The sequence below is a fragment of the Hemitrygon akajei genome, chromosome 13, assembly GCF_048418815.1.
Source record: "Hemitrygon akajei chromosome 13, sHemAka1.3, whole genome shotgun sequence".
NCBI classification, from domain to species: Eukaryota; Metazoa; Chordata; class Chondrichthyes; order Myliobatiformes; family Dasyatidae; genus Hemitrygon; species Hemitrygon akajei.
In genome coordinates, this window is record NC_133136.1 from 17,284,976 (window position 1) to 17,297,538 (window position 12,563).

The 12,563-nt window shown below is 40.4% G+C and overlaps 1 protein-coding gene across 1 annotated transcript in view; it reads left to right on the top strand.

Annotated features, from left to right (window-relative positions):
* LOC140737672 (kinesin-like protein KIF24) overlaps window positions 1-12,563 on the top strand; it is a 78,219-nt gene that overhangs the window by 29,285 nt on the left and 36,371 nt on the right. The window contains exons 7-9 of the mRNA XM_073064201.1: window positions 8,163-8,284; window positions 10,702-10,807; window positions 12,265-12,336. Coding sequence (XP_072920302.1) covers window positions 8,163-8,284; window positions 10,702-10,807; window positions 12,265-12,336 — 300 coding nt within the window. The remainder of the gene's footprint in view (window positions 1-8,162; window positions 8,285-10,701; window positions 10,808-12,264; window positions 12,337-12,563) is intronic.

Sequence of the window (12,563 nt, forward strand, 5' to 3'; positions counted from 1 at the left end):
ATTACCTTTTGAAGTGTAGTCACTGTTGTAATGTAGAAAAGTAAGCCAGAACCGTAGAACACTACAGCACAGTACAGGCCCTTCAGCCCTCCATATTGTGCCGACCCATATAATCCTTAAAAAAAAGTACTAAGCCCACACTACCCCATAATCCTCCATTTTTCTTTCATCCATGTGCCAGTCCAAAAGGCTCTTAAATACCCCCAATGTTTTAGCCTCCACCACCATCGCTGGCAAGTCATTCCAGACACTCACAACCCTCTGTGTATATAAAAAAAACAACTTACCCCTGATGTCTCCCCTAAACTTCCCTCCCTTAATTTTGTACATATGCCCTCTGGTGTTTGCTATTGGTGCCCTGGGAAACAGGTACTGACTATCCACCCTATCTATGCCTCTCATAATCTTGTAGACCTCTATCAAGTCCCCTCTCATTCTTCTACACTCCAAAGAGAAAAGTCCCAGTTCTGCTAACCTTGCTTCATATGACTTGCTCTCCAAACCAGGTAACATCCTGGTAAATCTCCTCTGCACCCTCTCCATAGCTTCCCCATCCTCCCTATAATGAGGTGACCAGAATTGAACACAATACTCTTAAGTGCGGTCTCACCAGAGATTTGTAGAGTTGCAACATGACCTCTCTACTCTTGAACTCAATCCCCCTGTTAATGAAGCCTAGCATCCCATAAGCCTTCTTAACCACCCTATCAACCTGTTCAGTGACCTTGAGGGATGTATGGATTTGAACCCCAAGGTCCCTTTGTTCATCTACACTCGTAAGTAACTGACCATTAATCCTGTACTCAGTCTTCTGGTTTGTCCTTCCAAAATGCATCGCCTCACACTTGTCCAGATTGAACTCCATCTGCCATTTTTCTGCCCAACTCTGCAGCCTGTCTATATCCTCTTGTAACCTTCGGCCACCTACAGCTCCATCCACAACTCCTCCAATCTTCGTGTCATCCGCAAACTTACTCACCCATCCTTCCGCCTCTACATCCAAGTCATTTATAAAAATCACAAAGAGCAGGGTCCCAGGACAGATCCTTGCAGCACTCCACTAGTCACCGACCTCCAGGCAGAATACTTTCCTTCCACTACTACCCTCTGCTTTCTTCCTTTAAGCCAATTTTTTATCCAAACAGCCAAGGTTCCACTGATCCCATGCCTCATGACTTTCCGGATGAGTCTCTCATGAGGGACCTTGTCAAATGCTTTGCTGAAGTCCATGTAGACCACATCCACTGCCCTACCCTCATCAATTTCTTTTGTTACCTCTTCAAAAAACTCAATCAGGCTCGTGAGGCACGATCTTCCCTTCACAAAGCCATGTTGACTATCCATGAGTAGACTGTACTTCTCCAAATGCTCATAGATCCTATCCTTAAGAATCCTTTCCAGTAGTTTGCATACCACCGATGTAAGACTCACCAGTGTGTGGTTCTCAGGTTTCTCCCTATTACCTTTTTTAAACAAGGGAACTACATTTGCCATTCTCCAGTCCTCCGGCACTTCCCCTGCAGCCAAAGAGGATTCAAAGATCATAGCTAATGCTCCTGCGATCTCTTCTCTCAGTTCCCACAAAAACCTGGGGTGTATCATATCCAGCCCTAGGGATTTATCAATCTTAATGTTTTTAAGAAGATCCAGCACTTCTCCTTCCTTAATCTCCACACTGTCCAGCATACAGGCCTGCTCTACTTCGACCTCATCTTGATCAAGATCCTTTTCACTTGTGAAAACCGAAGCAAAATATTCATTTAGGACCTCCCCAACCTCCTCCGCCTCCAGGCACATGTTGCCCTCTTTATCCTTTAACGGTCCCACCTTCGTTCTCATCATCCTCCTATTCTTCACATATGCATAGAACGCCTTAGGGTTCTCCTTAATCCTACATGCCAAAGCCTTCTCATGCCCCCTTTGAGCTCTCCTAAGTCCTTTCTTTAGCCCCTTCCTGGCTACCCTATATTTCTCATAAGCCCCTCCTACTTCCTGCTTCTTATATCTAACATATGCTTCTTTTTTCCTCTTGACGAGTTGCCTCACATGTTTCGTCAGCCACGGTTCCCTTTTCCTACCATTTTTTCCTTGCCTCAGTGGGACAAACCTATCCTGAACCCAGCTCAAGTGGTCCCTAAACTTCTCCCACATTACTTCTGTGTTTTCCCCTTTGAACATCTGTTTCCAATTTACTCTCGCTAGTTCCTGCCTCATCCCTTCAAAGTTAGCCCTTCCCCATTTAAGCACTTTACCATTTTGTCTGATTTTATCCCTTTCCATAGCTATGCTGAAGCTAAGGGAGTTGTAGTCACTCTCACCAAAATGCTCCCCCACCAAGAAGTGCTATTGAAAATCTAGAACAGATTTGCCAGTGCAAAACTGATTAACCAGAAGGTACTATGAGTTATCAACAACAACTGGAACATACACACACAGTTTAACCCTAAGGCATAGCATATCCCTCCCCATACTGTGACAGGCCATGCCCTCTTCTCGCTACTACCAGGAAGCAGAGAAGCCTTAGATACCACATCACCAGGTTTAGGAATAGTTATTACCCTACAACCATCAGGCTCCTGAACTGGCATGGATATGTTCAATCACCACTATTCTGAACTGATTCTATGACCTATAGACTCAGTTTCAAGGACTCTTTACAAGTGTTCTCTGTATTATTTTTCATTTGCACACTTCGTTGTCTTTTGCACAGTGGTTGTTCATCAGTCTTTATGTATAGTTTTATGTAAATTCTATAATTTTTTTCCTGTAATTGCCCACAAAGAAATGAATCTCAGGTAAGGTACTGTATATGTACATTGATAATAAGTTTTCTTTGAACAGTGAACTTTGGCAAGCCAGAGATCATTCCTGTTTTAAAGAAGAATGCAAAACTGTGTGCTAGCAGCTGCCAAACTAGGGATTACCTGCATCTTAAACTGCAAAAATCAGCATGCAAAAGACAGTGCTAGGTGCTGGCATGATAAATAGATCAAAGTTCTGCTGTCTTGAGACATGTACTCATGAATAATGGTGGACAGCTCCATGATCATTGCCAACTTGTTGTGTGATACCACCAATAAGCTGGATGGGTTTCACAGTGAGAAAGCCCAACAGGTGATTGCCAGTGTTAAAACATTTGCAACCACTCTCAACCAAGATTGCTAAGTGGAAAGATCCTATCTCTGCTTCCTTTTGATACCCCCACCATTGAGATGAAAGCCAGTCTTCTGCTGTTGACTTATTCAAAGTTATATCAAGAAGTATCCAAGAGCACTGGGACACAATAAAGATCATGAGGCCACATAATACCCCAGTAGTGGCACTGAAAATGTGAGCCCAAGAATTAGCTGTCCCTCAAGTCCAGCAGTCCCAGCCCAGCTACAACACTGGAGACTAGTAAACAATGTGAAAATTTATTTGGGTATATCCTAATCATAAAAACCAAAGCTAGTCAAGTGCAACCCAGTGAATTTTATTTATTCATTTGTTTTATTTTGAAGTTGTGATAAGCCACTTTGTTGAACCACTATCTGGTGAAGATACTCTAACAGTACTGGCGGGAAGAGAATTTCAGTGGCGGACGGTGACATGCAATATTTTCTGATTAATTTGGCCATTGGTTGGGCAGCAGCCACTTATTTGGGATAACTCTTAAAGAATAAAAAACTAATCGAGAAAATAGCCTAGATTCCCTATGCTGCTTAATTGGGACAGAAGATTGTTGCTGAACAGCTTCTAACAAGCATTCATTTCCTGCACTCGTTAGATACTACATTATACTTGGAGCGAACAGTTTTAAAATAGTGCCAGTTGTGTGTGCTTGAGTTACGTTATTCATTTGGTCCGATGGATGCCAAATCGAAAAGTGGTGTTTTTTGATAATTTTGTTTTTTATTTTGACTTTAAAAAAATTTCAGACCCTTGCCAAGATGCCACTGATTTTCATTTACAGTAAATCAAAAGAACATGGCAGTGTATACTGAATGAATTCCTTTGTTGATAACTATTAGGAACTGATGCACAGTTTTGTAGTACTGTGGTAGTATTGGTAATGTTCTAAATTGTTCTGTATTTCATTAAAACACATAATTTGTTACTCAGTTTGTATTTTTTCCATGAAACTTTGGCTAATTGGGCAGTCGCTTAATTGGGCCAAAATGTACAGATTCCAATATAGTCCACTTAACCGGAATCCACTGTATTTCAAACTGTGATTTGGAAAGAGCCTGGTAATGTTCTCATATGCCTGCTACCCTTGCCCTGGCTAGTAGAGGTCATGATGAGAGAAGGTAGCATTAATAGTGCTACCAAGCAGATCTGTTTGCTCTTCGGATTTGTTTTTGCTCTAACAACTTGGTTCCATTCCTCATCACAACCTCAGTGTAAATGTGTAGGAACAAAATATGGACTTGAGGTGAGACTGAGATTGCCCTTTACATCGAGAAGGTGATTGACCAAATATAAAGAGCCCTTATAAAACTGAGCACAAGGGGGAAAACACTCCAGTGGCTGGATTAGCACTTAATGCTGTCACTGTCCTTTCCCCTCTCTGCAATGCATATGTCAGGAGAATACTGTACACTTGCTTGGATGAGTGCAACTCAAACATCTGTGTGGGAAAAAACTTGACACCCTTCATACTAAGCAATATACTAACTATGCTACCTTCAATTTTGTTATGCCTCAAACTATATAATGATGCTTCTAATATTGTCATGTCTAATAAAATGTGTTCAAGTACAGATCCCTGGACACAGGCTTCCAATATACAAAAAATAGTTTGCCATCACTGTCACCATCACTGTGTAGAGAATTCTGAAGGTTCACTGCCCTTTGGGTGAAGAAACGTCTTGTTATCCCAAGTACTGAATGGTGACTGACTGGTGGCATCAAAGCCTGGTATGGAAACACCAATGACATTGAATGGAAACATTTACAAAAAGTAGTGGATGGAGCCCAGTCTTTTATCAGTAATGCCCTCCCCGCTATTGAACATGTCTACAAGGAGTACTGTCACAGGAAAGTAGCATCCATCACTAAGGATTCCCACCATGTTCTCTTCTCATTGCTGCTATCAGGAAGGAGGTTCAGGAGTCTGAGGACCCACACCACCAGGTTCAGAAACAGTTATTATCCCTTAACCATCAAGTCTTGAACCAGACGCGATAACTTCACTCACTCCCAACACTGAACTGTTCCTACAGCATGTGGACTCACTTTCAAGGACTCTTCACCTTGTGTTCTTGATATTTATTTCTTATTTATTAATATATATTTTCTTGTATTTGTACAGTTTGTTGTCTTTTTGCATATTGGTTGTTTGTCAGTCTTGTATGCGAATTTTCATTGATTCAGTTGTGTTTCTTCGTATTTACTGTGGATGGTCACAAGAAACTAATCTCAGAAGTATATGGTGATATATGTATGTACTTTTACTTTTAACTTTGAATGTTGACCCCTCTTGATTTTGTACCTCTTTGTTCAAGTTATCCCTGTCAAATGAAACAATATCTTGGCATATATCCTCTTAAACCTCAAGAATATTGTACATTTCAGTGAAATTGCCTCTCATTTTCTATATCTTTTTGTCTTTATATTCTCAGGGAGAATATAGCTCCAGAAGAGCATTTATCTAAAAAGCCTGCCATCCCAGATATGAATTTCAAAGTTCAAATTAAATACAGGCTCTTTGGCCACGATGTTGTGCAACATTTTAATCTATTCTAAGATCAATCTAACACTTCCCTCCCACATAACCCTCTATTTTTGTATCATCCATGTGCCTATATAACAGACTCTTATATGTCCTTAGTGTACCTGCTATTACCATCACCCCTGGCAGTGTGTTCCATGCATCCACCACACTTAGTTTAAAAAGAAAACTATACCTATGGCATCACCCCATACTTTCTTTCAGTCACCTTAAAATTATGCCCCTTCTAAGCTTCTTATCTTGGACATCTCTATCAAGTCACCTCTCATACTCCTACACATTTAAGAGAAAAGCCATAGTTCTCTTAGCCTATTCTCATAGTTGTGGTTGCCTCACTACAGGAAGGATGTGGAAGCCATAGAAAGAGTGCAGAGGAGATTTACAAGGATGTTGCCTGGATTGGGGAGCATGCCTTATCAGAATAGGTTGAATGAACTCGGCCTTTTCTCCTTGGAGAGACGGAGGATAAGGGGTGACCTGATAGATGTGTATAAGATGATGAGAGGCATTGATTGTGCGGATAGTCAGAGGCTTTTTCCCCAGGGCTGAAATGGTTGCCACGAGAGGACACAGGTTTAAGGTGCTGGGGAGTAGGTACAGAGGAGATGTCAGAGGTAAGATTTTTATGCAGAGAGTGGTGAGTGTATGGAATGGGCTGCCAGCAATGGTGGTGGAGGCGGATACGATAGGGTCTTTTAAGAGGCTTTTGGATAGGTATATGGAGCTTAGTAAATTAGAGGACTATAGGTAAGTCTAGTAATTTCCAAGGTAGGGGCATGTTTGGCACAACTGTGTGGGCCGAAGGGCCTGTATTGCGCTGTAGATTTTCTATGTTTCTTTGGTTCTATAAGATACATTCTCTAATCCAGGCAACATCCTGGTAAATCTCCTCTGCACCTTCTCTAAAGCTGAGGTGATCAGAACTGAACACAATATTCCAAATGTCATCTAACCAGGGTTTTATAGAGCTGCAACATTACCTATCAGCTCTTGAATTTAATCCCTCAACTCATGAAGGCCAAGCCAATGGACTATACACCTTCCTAACAGTCCTATTAATTTGAGTGGCAATTTTCAGGAATCTGTGGATGTCCCCAAAGTAGCTCTATTCCTCCAGACTTCTAAGTATCTTGCCTTTAACCCTGTTTTCTGCTATCAAATTCAACCTTCCAAAGTGAATCCCTTCACAATTTTCCAGGTTGAACTATATTGTCCTACTGGTAAGTTAATTTGACTTTACCTACAATAGATATGCAGTTCTCCACTATTGCAATTACTCTTTGTCCTTTAAGAAGGACACAAAATATTTGGTTAATTTCTCTGCATTTCTGATACATTCTAAGATTTTTCCCATTTCTGTCTAGGGACCCATACTAACTTTTTGTTTCTACATAGTTATAGAAATTCTTAATGTTTGTTTTTTATGTTACTTGCTAATCTACTTTTGTATTGGGCGATTGCTGAGTCTGAAGGCAGTGTGACCTTGGTTGGTGCACAGACTAGGCATTCGTGCTACATGTCACCGGAGGAGGGAGAAACCAGGGGTGGTGTGGGAGAGAGCAGAGGCGTGCAGGAGTCTGTGCTGGGTTGTGGGCTGACCTCTCCCAATGGCGTTGCTCCAGTGTTTGCTCAATAAAAGACCAGATGAATTGTGTTTGCAGCTGCATTAACGAATTGCTGCATACTTGTTCTTGCAGAAGCATGGCTTGAAAATATCATCCCATGCCAATCTTCAGACCATCTCACAAAAGATTTGGGCTAATATTATGTATTTTTGTGACTGTATGTGCAATCTTAACTATATGTGCTATGAGTGACTGTATATACTGTGTTTCGGCACTTTGGCCCTGGAGGAATGCTGTTTTGTTTAGCTGTTACATGTGAATGGTTGAATGATGATTGAACTTGAACTTGTATTCTACTTTCCCTTTTTAAAGCCTCATCTTCCTTTGTGGAATTCAGATTTTTCTTTTCTCAATCTTAATCCATGATTCCTAATCATATTTTATATATTTATAAATTAGTGTTAATATAGTGGTTAGCAGAACACTTTACAGTATCAGCAGCCCAGATTCAATTCCTGCCATTATCTGTAAGGAGTCTGTATGTTCTCCCCGTAACTGCGTGGACTTCCCCTGGGTACATCAATTTCCTCCTGCAGTCCAAAGGTGTCCAGTCGGTAGTTTAATTGGTCATTGCAAACTGTCTTGAAGGTCCGGAAGGTCCTGTTCTGATCTGTATCTCAATCAATAAATAAATGAAGTAAATAAATCTAAATAACTTTTAATTTGTAAGGCTATTAAACTGTTTGGCCAAGGCCAATGCTAAATATTTACCCAAATATATTAACCAAAAAGATAGTATTTATATATTCCTGCAAATTTTTGGTCTGATTATTAACAGAAAGTAAGTTTCTTGATGACTTCAGCCTTTTTGATTTCCTTTTCAGGTGATTTCTTGGGGCAGTAAAGCAAGGAGTACAGGTGCCTCAGGGATAAATACAGATTCCTCACGTTCACATGCTGTTATTCAAATCCAGCTTAAGGATCCAGCTGAAACAGTTGTTGGAAGGTAAAGTAATTCTTAATACATTCATAATAATTTTTAAAAAGTGTACATTATAAACTATAATAAGCACATTGGTTTTGTATTTTAACTCTAGTAAACAAATAATTTGTTTCTTTTAATAATGATTTTGCTGTGAGGATCAGGTGAGGCCCTCTGCTGGGATGTTGTGTCCTTGCTGTTGTACACAAGCCAGGATGGTAAAATATAGAGAGCAAGCAGTTGCCTATGTAGGAGACTCCATCTCTCCCTCCACGCAGCTGATGAATCCAAAGGCACAGACTGATACAGTTTGGGACCAGCGGCTTTGCAAGAGTTGGCAGCATTGAACTTGACATTGGACTGCCTTAGAGATCTCAGCTCCAGATTGCTCCTGACGGTTTACTCCTGAAACTTTCCCCATAAGTAGGTATAGCCACAAGGCAGTGGAGGTTTGACATCATCAGGTTCAAGTTTATTGCCATTCAGTTGTGTACACGTATGCTGCCAAGCGAAACAATGTTCCTCTGGACCAAGTTACACAACAAAGTACATATAACTCACACATATAACACGTAAAGTAATATTACCACAAATAAATTGGCAAATCATATATGCACCTTACTATACAAGTTAAAAAGTGAACAGGTTATCGCTACTGGCCTTTATTCAACGAGACTGGGTAGTGGCAGGGAGTTCAGAAGACTTGTGGCCTGGGGCAAGAAGCTGTTTACCGTCCTAAAAGTTCTTGTCTTAATTCTACAGTACCTCCTGCTTGATGGTGCAGGGTCAAAGAGATAGTTGGACGGGTGGGAGGGGTCACTAACAATGCTATGGGCCCTGAGAATGCAGCACTCCTGATAAATATCTCTAATGGGTGGAAGAGAGACCCCGGTGATCTTCTCAGTAGTCTTCACAATCCTTTGTAGGAACTTGTGCTTATCTCCCTTCCAATTATTGTACCAGACAATACTACAGCTGGTCAAGACATTCTTCATGGTGCTCCTGTAAAAATTGGTTAAAATTTGGGGAGTGGGGGTGGCGCATGGGGAGTCTCACTTTCCTCAATCTCCTCAGGAAGTGGAGACACTGCTGTGCTTTCTTGACCAAAGAAGTGATGAGGAACCAGGTGAGATAATCCATTATGTGCACTCCTGGAGACTTGGTGCTCCTAACTCTCTCCATGGAGGAGCCATGTATATGCATTGAGGAGCGGTCAGCCTGCACCTTCCTAAAGTCCACAATCATCTCTTTGGTCTTGTCCACGTTGAGGTTCGAGGTATTGTGCTTGCACCATTCTATCAGCCACTCTACTTCCTCTCTGTATGCCGTTTCATCACCACTGTTGTGTCAGCGAACTTGACGATTCAGTTTGAACTGAATCTGTCCTGTGTCAGCAGCATGAACAGCTTCAGGCTGAGCACGCAACCCTGGGGAGTGACAGTGCTCAGAGTGATGGAGCTAGAGATGTTTCTGCCAACACCGACTTACAGTGGCCTTTCTGTCAAAAAGTCCAGGATTCATGTACAGGAAGATGTAATGTGACTTAACAAGGACTGTATATCCATTCGCTTCTGAGAGATGATTGTATTAAATGCTAAAGTCAGAAAAAAGCATCCCGGCATATAAGGCACAATATTCCAGGTGGAACAGGACAGAGTGGAGGGCAGAGGCTATAGCATCATCAGTAGACTGATTTGAGTGATACATAAATTGGAAAGGGGCTAATGCAGCAAGGAGATGAGATTTAATGCAATCCATAACAAGCCACTCAAAGAACTTTATTATTGATGAGGTCAATGCCACTGGACGGTAGTCATGTGAATGCTATTAGAATAACAAGAGGACTCCATTGTGAACTGAGTAAATGTGTTTGAGTTGGAAATTAGCGATAGTATAAAGCAAAGATTTACTATTGGTACAATAATGTAGTTTGTTTGGTCTTTTACCCAGAAGAATAGACTTCAAATCACACAGTTGTATAATCAAATTCAACAAATCCTGCAATTTATGATTTGGAAACATTTATTTTAAAGAAACATGAAAATTTGTAACTCATTTGTTTTAAAACCTGTCCTTAGGGTAAATGGACTTTGGGCACCATATTTTCATTCATTCACACATACACACAAATGTGTATTTCTGATAGAGAGCTAGGAATTGCAATCCTAGAAAATGGAGAAAAACAAAACCCAAAATGCTGGAGGAACTCAGCAGGTCAGGCACCATCTGTAGAGGGAAATGGACAGTTGTTATTTTGAGTTGGTCGGACTGAGATTGGGGGCGGGGGGGAGCAAGAAATTAGGAGAAGAGAAATGTGGCTGTCCATACCTCAAGAACAAACTTGAAGGGTTTTTAGGAAATTTTAATCTTTTTAAACCAGAAATCAAAGTCAGGTTTACAAATATTACTCCAATGTCTGATGATGATAATTCTTTATCCAGAATTTCCTTCATTGATCTTGCTGGTAGCGAGCGGGCCGCTGATGCCAGAGATTCCGACAAGCATACTAAATTAGAAGGAGCAGAAATAAATCAGAGTCTATTGGCTGTAAGTTTTTTTTAATAGATTGTCTTATATTGTAAATACGAAAATAAGGTTTGTTTCTAAGTTTATGATGTATATTTGGGCAGGAGAAGCATTCTGAAGATTCAGTATTATGGAATAGTGGAATGATATTCCCAGAAAGGAACCCAAAGTATGACATCTGGCTTTCTGCCTGAAAGTCTCTGGGAACCTTGTTGGTTTTAGCTACTGGCTTATTTCAAACACAAGAAAATCTGCAGATGCTGGAAATCCAAAACAGCACACAAAGTGCTAGAAGAACTCAGCAGGCCAGGCAACATCCATGGAAAAGAGTTAACAGTCAATGTTTCGGGCCTCGACTGTTTACTCTTTTCCATATTGGCTTATTTGCTCTTCAGCCAATTTCTTAATTTGGGTCAGCTAAAATTGCAAAGCCTCGATGCTGTCCACCTGCACCAAGGTAATCTTGGGTTTGGAAAGAAATTGGGGCCATGTTATGAATTAGAAACTGAATGTGAGCAAAGTAAATGAACTGGACAGCAGAGTTTATTTATGGGTCTTGGAAGATTAATAAAGATTTGTTAATAAATGTATTTTGATTCTTTGAATTTAAAGTGATCAAAGATCAGTATTCGGTGATAGTGTGATGGAAACTGCAATTTATTTTTCCCCTCCCCTCCTGCCATAACTATCTGTAGAGTAATACCAGTATTAAAACAAATAATTTGGAAGATGCAAATGTAATCTTGTTAGTTATTTATAATTAGAATTTATAGTGAAGAATTAAGTTGGCACTATTAATCTGTGTGAAGAAGTAGGTTCTTTGTTATAACAACCATGATTATTCACATTTCAAATGGATACTTGATATTCTGCAATAAAGTTGCTCTTTGTGGTAGCATTGTGGTTCATACAATTGCTTTTCAAAGAAAAATTATTTATTTGTTTAATTTATAGCAGGTTGTCCAACAATACACATATTTAACCCCTACCCAATCAAAGGATAATTTACAATGACTAATTAACCTGTTAGCTGGTATATATTTGGACTATGGGAGGAAAGCAGAGCACCTGGCGGAAACCCTTACCAACAATGCCAGAATTGAACTCTGAACTCTGATGCCCTGAGCTGTAATAGTGTTGCACAAAGCACTATGCTGCCATGGGCCCCTTACAGTACCAACGATCTCCCGATCAGGATTCATTTCTGCTGCCGTCTACAAGGAGTTTATATGTTCTGTCCATGACTGCACGGGTTTCCTCTGGGTTCTCCAGTTTCCTCCCACATTCCAAAGACTTGTGGTCAGGGTTAATAAAATATGGGATTGCTACTTTGCTGCCAGAAGAGTGGCAACACTTGCAGACTGCCCCCAGCAGAATCCTTGCTGATTTGATTTGATGCAAACAACTCATTTTACAGTATGCTTTGATGTGCACATGAGGAATAAAGCTAATTTAATATCAATTCCTTTCCATTTTAGCTTAAAGAATGTATTCGTGCTTTGGACCAGGAACATGCTCATACACCCTTCAGACAAAGCAGGCTTACGCTGGTAACTTCTTATTTTCTTATAAGATTTTATACTGTTTTTCTTTGTAATACTTAGCCTTGCACACAGTGATTTTTTTTTAAGAGCCATAACTTGTACTAGACCAACCTTGTTTTCAGAAACCTTTACAATTTGTTCATGTGAAGTACTTGCAGATAGGGACAGCAATCCACAATATTATTAATTTGAAAACTTACTGTGTAAAAATAAAACATCAGAGAACCAGTTTG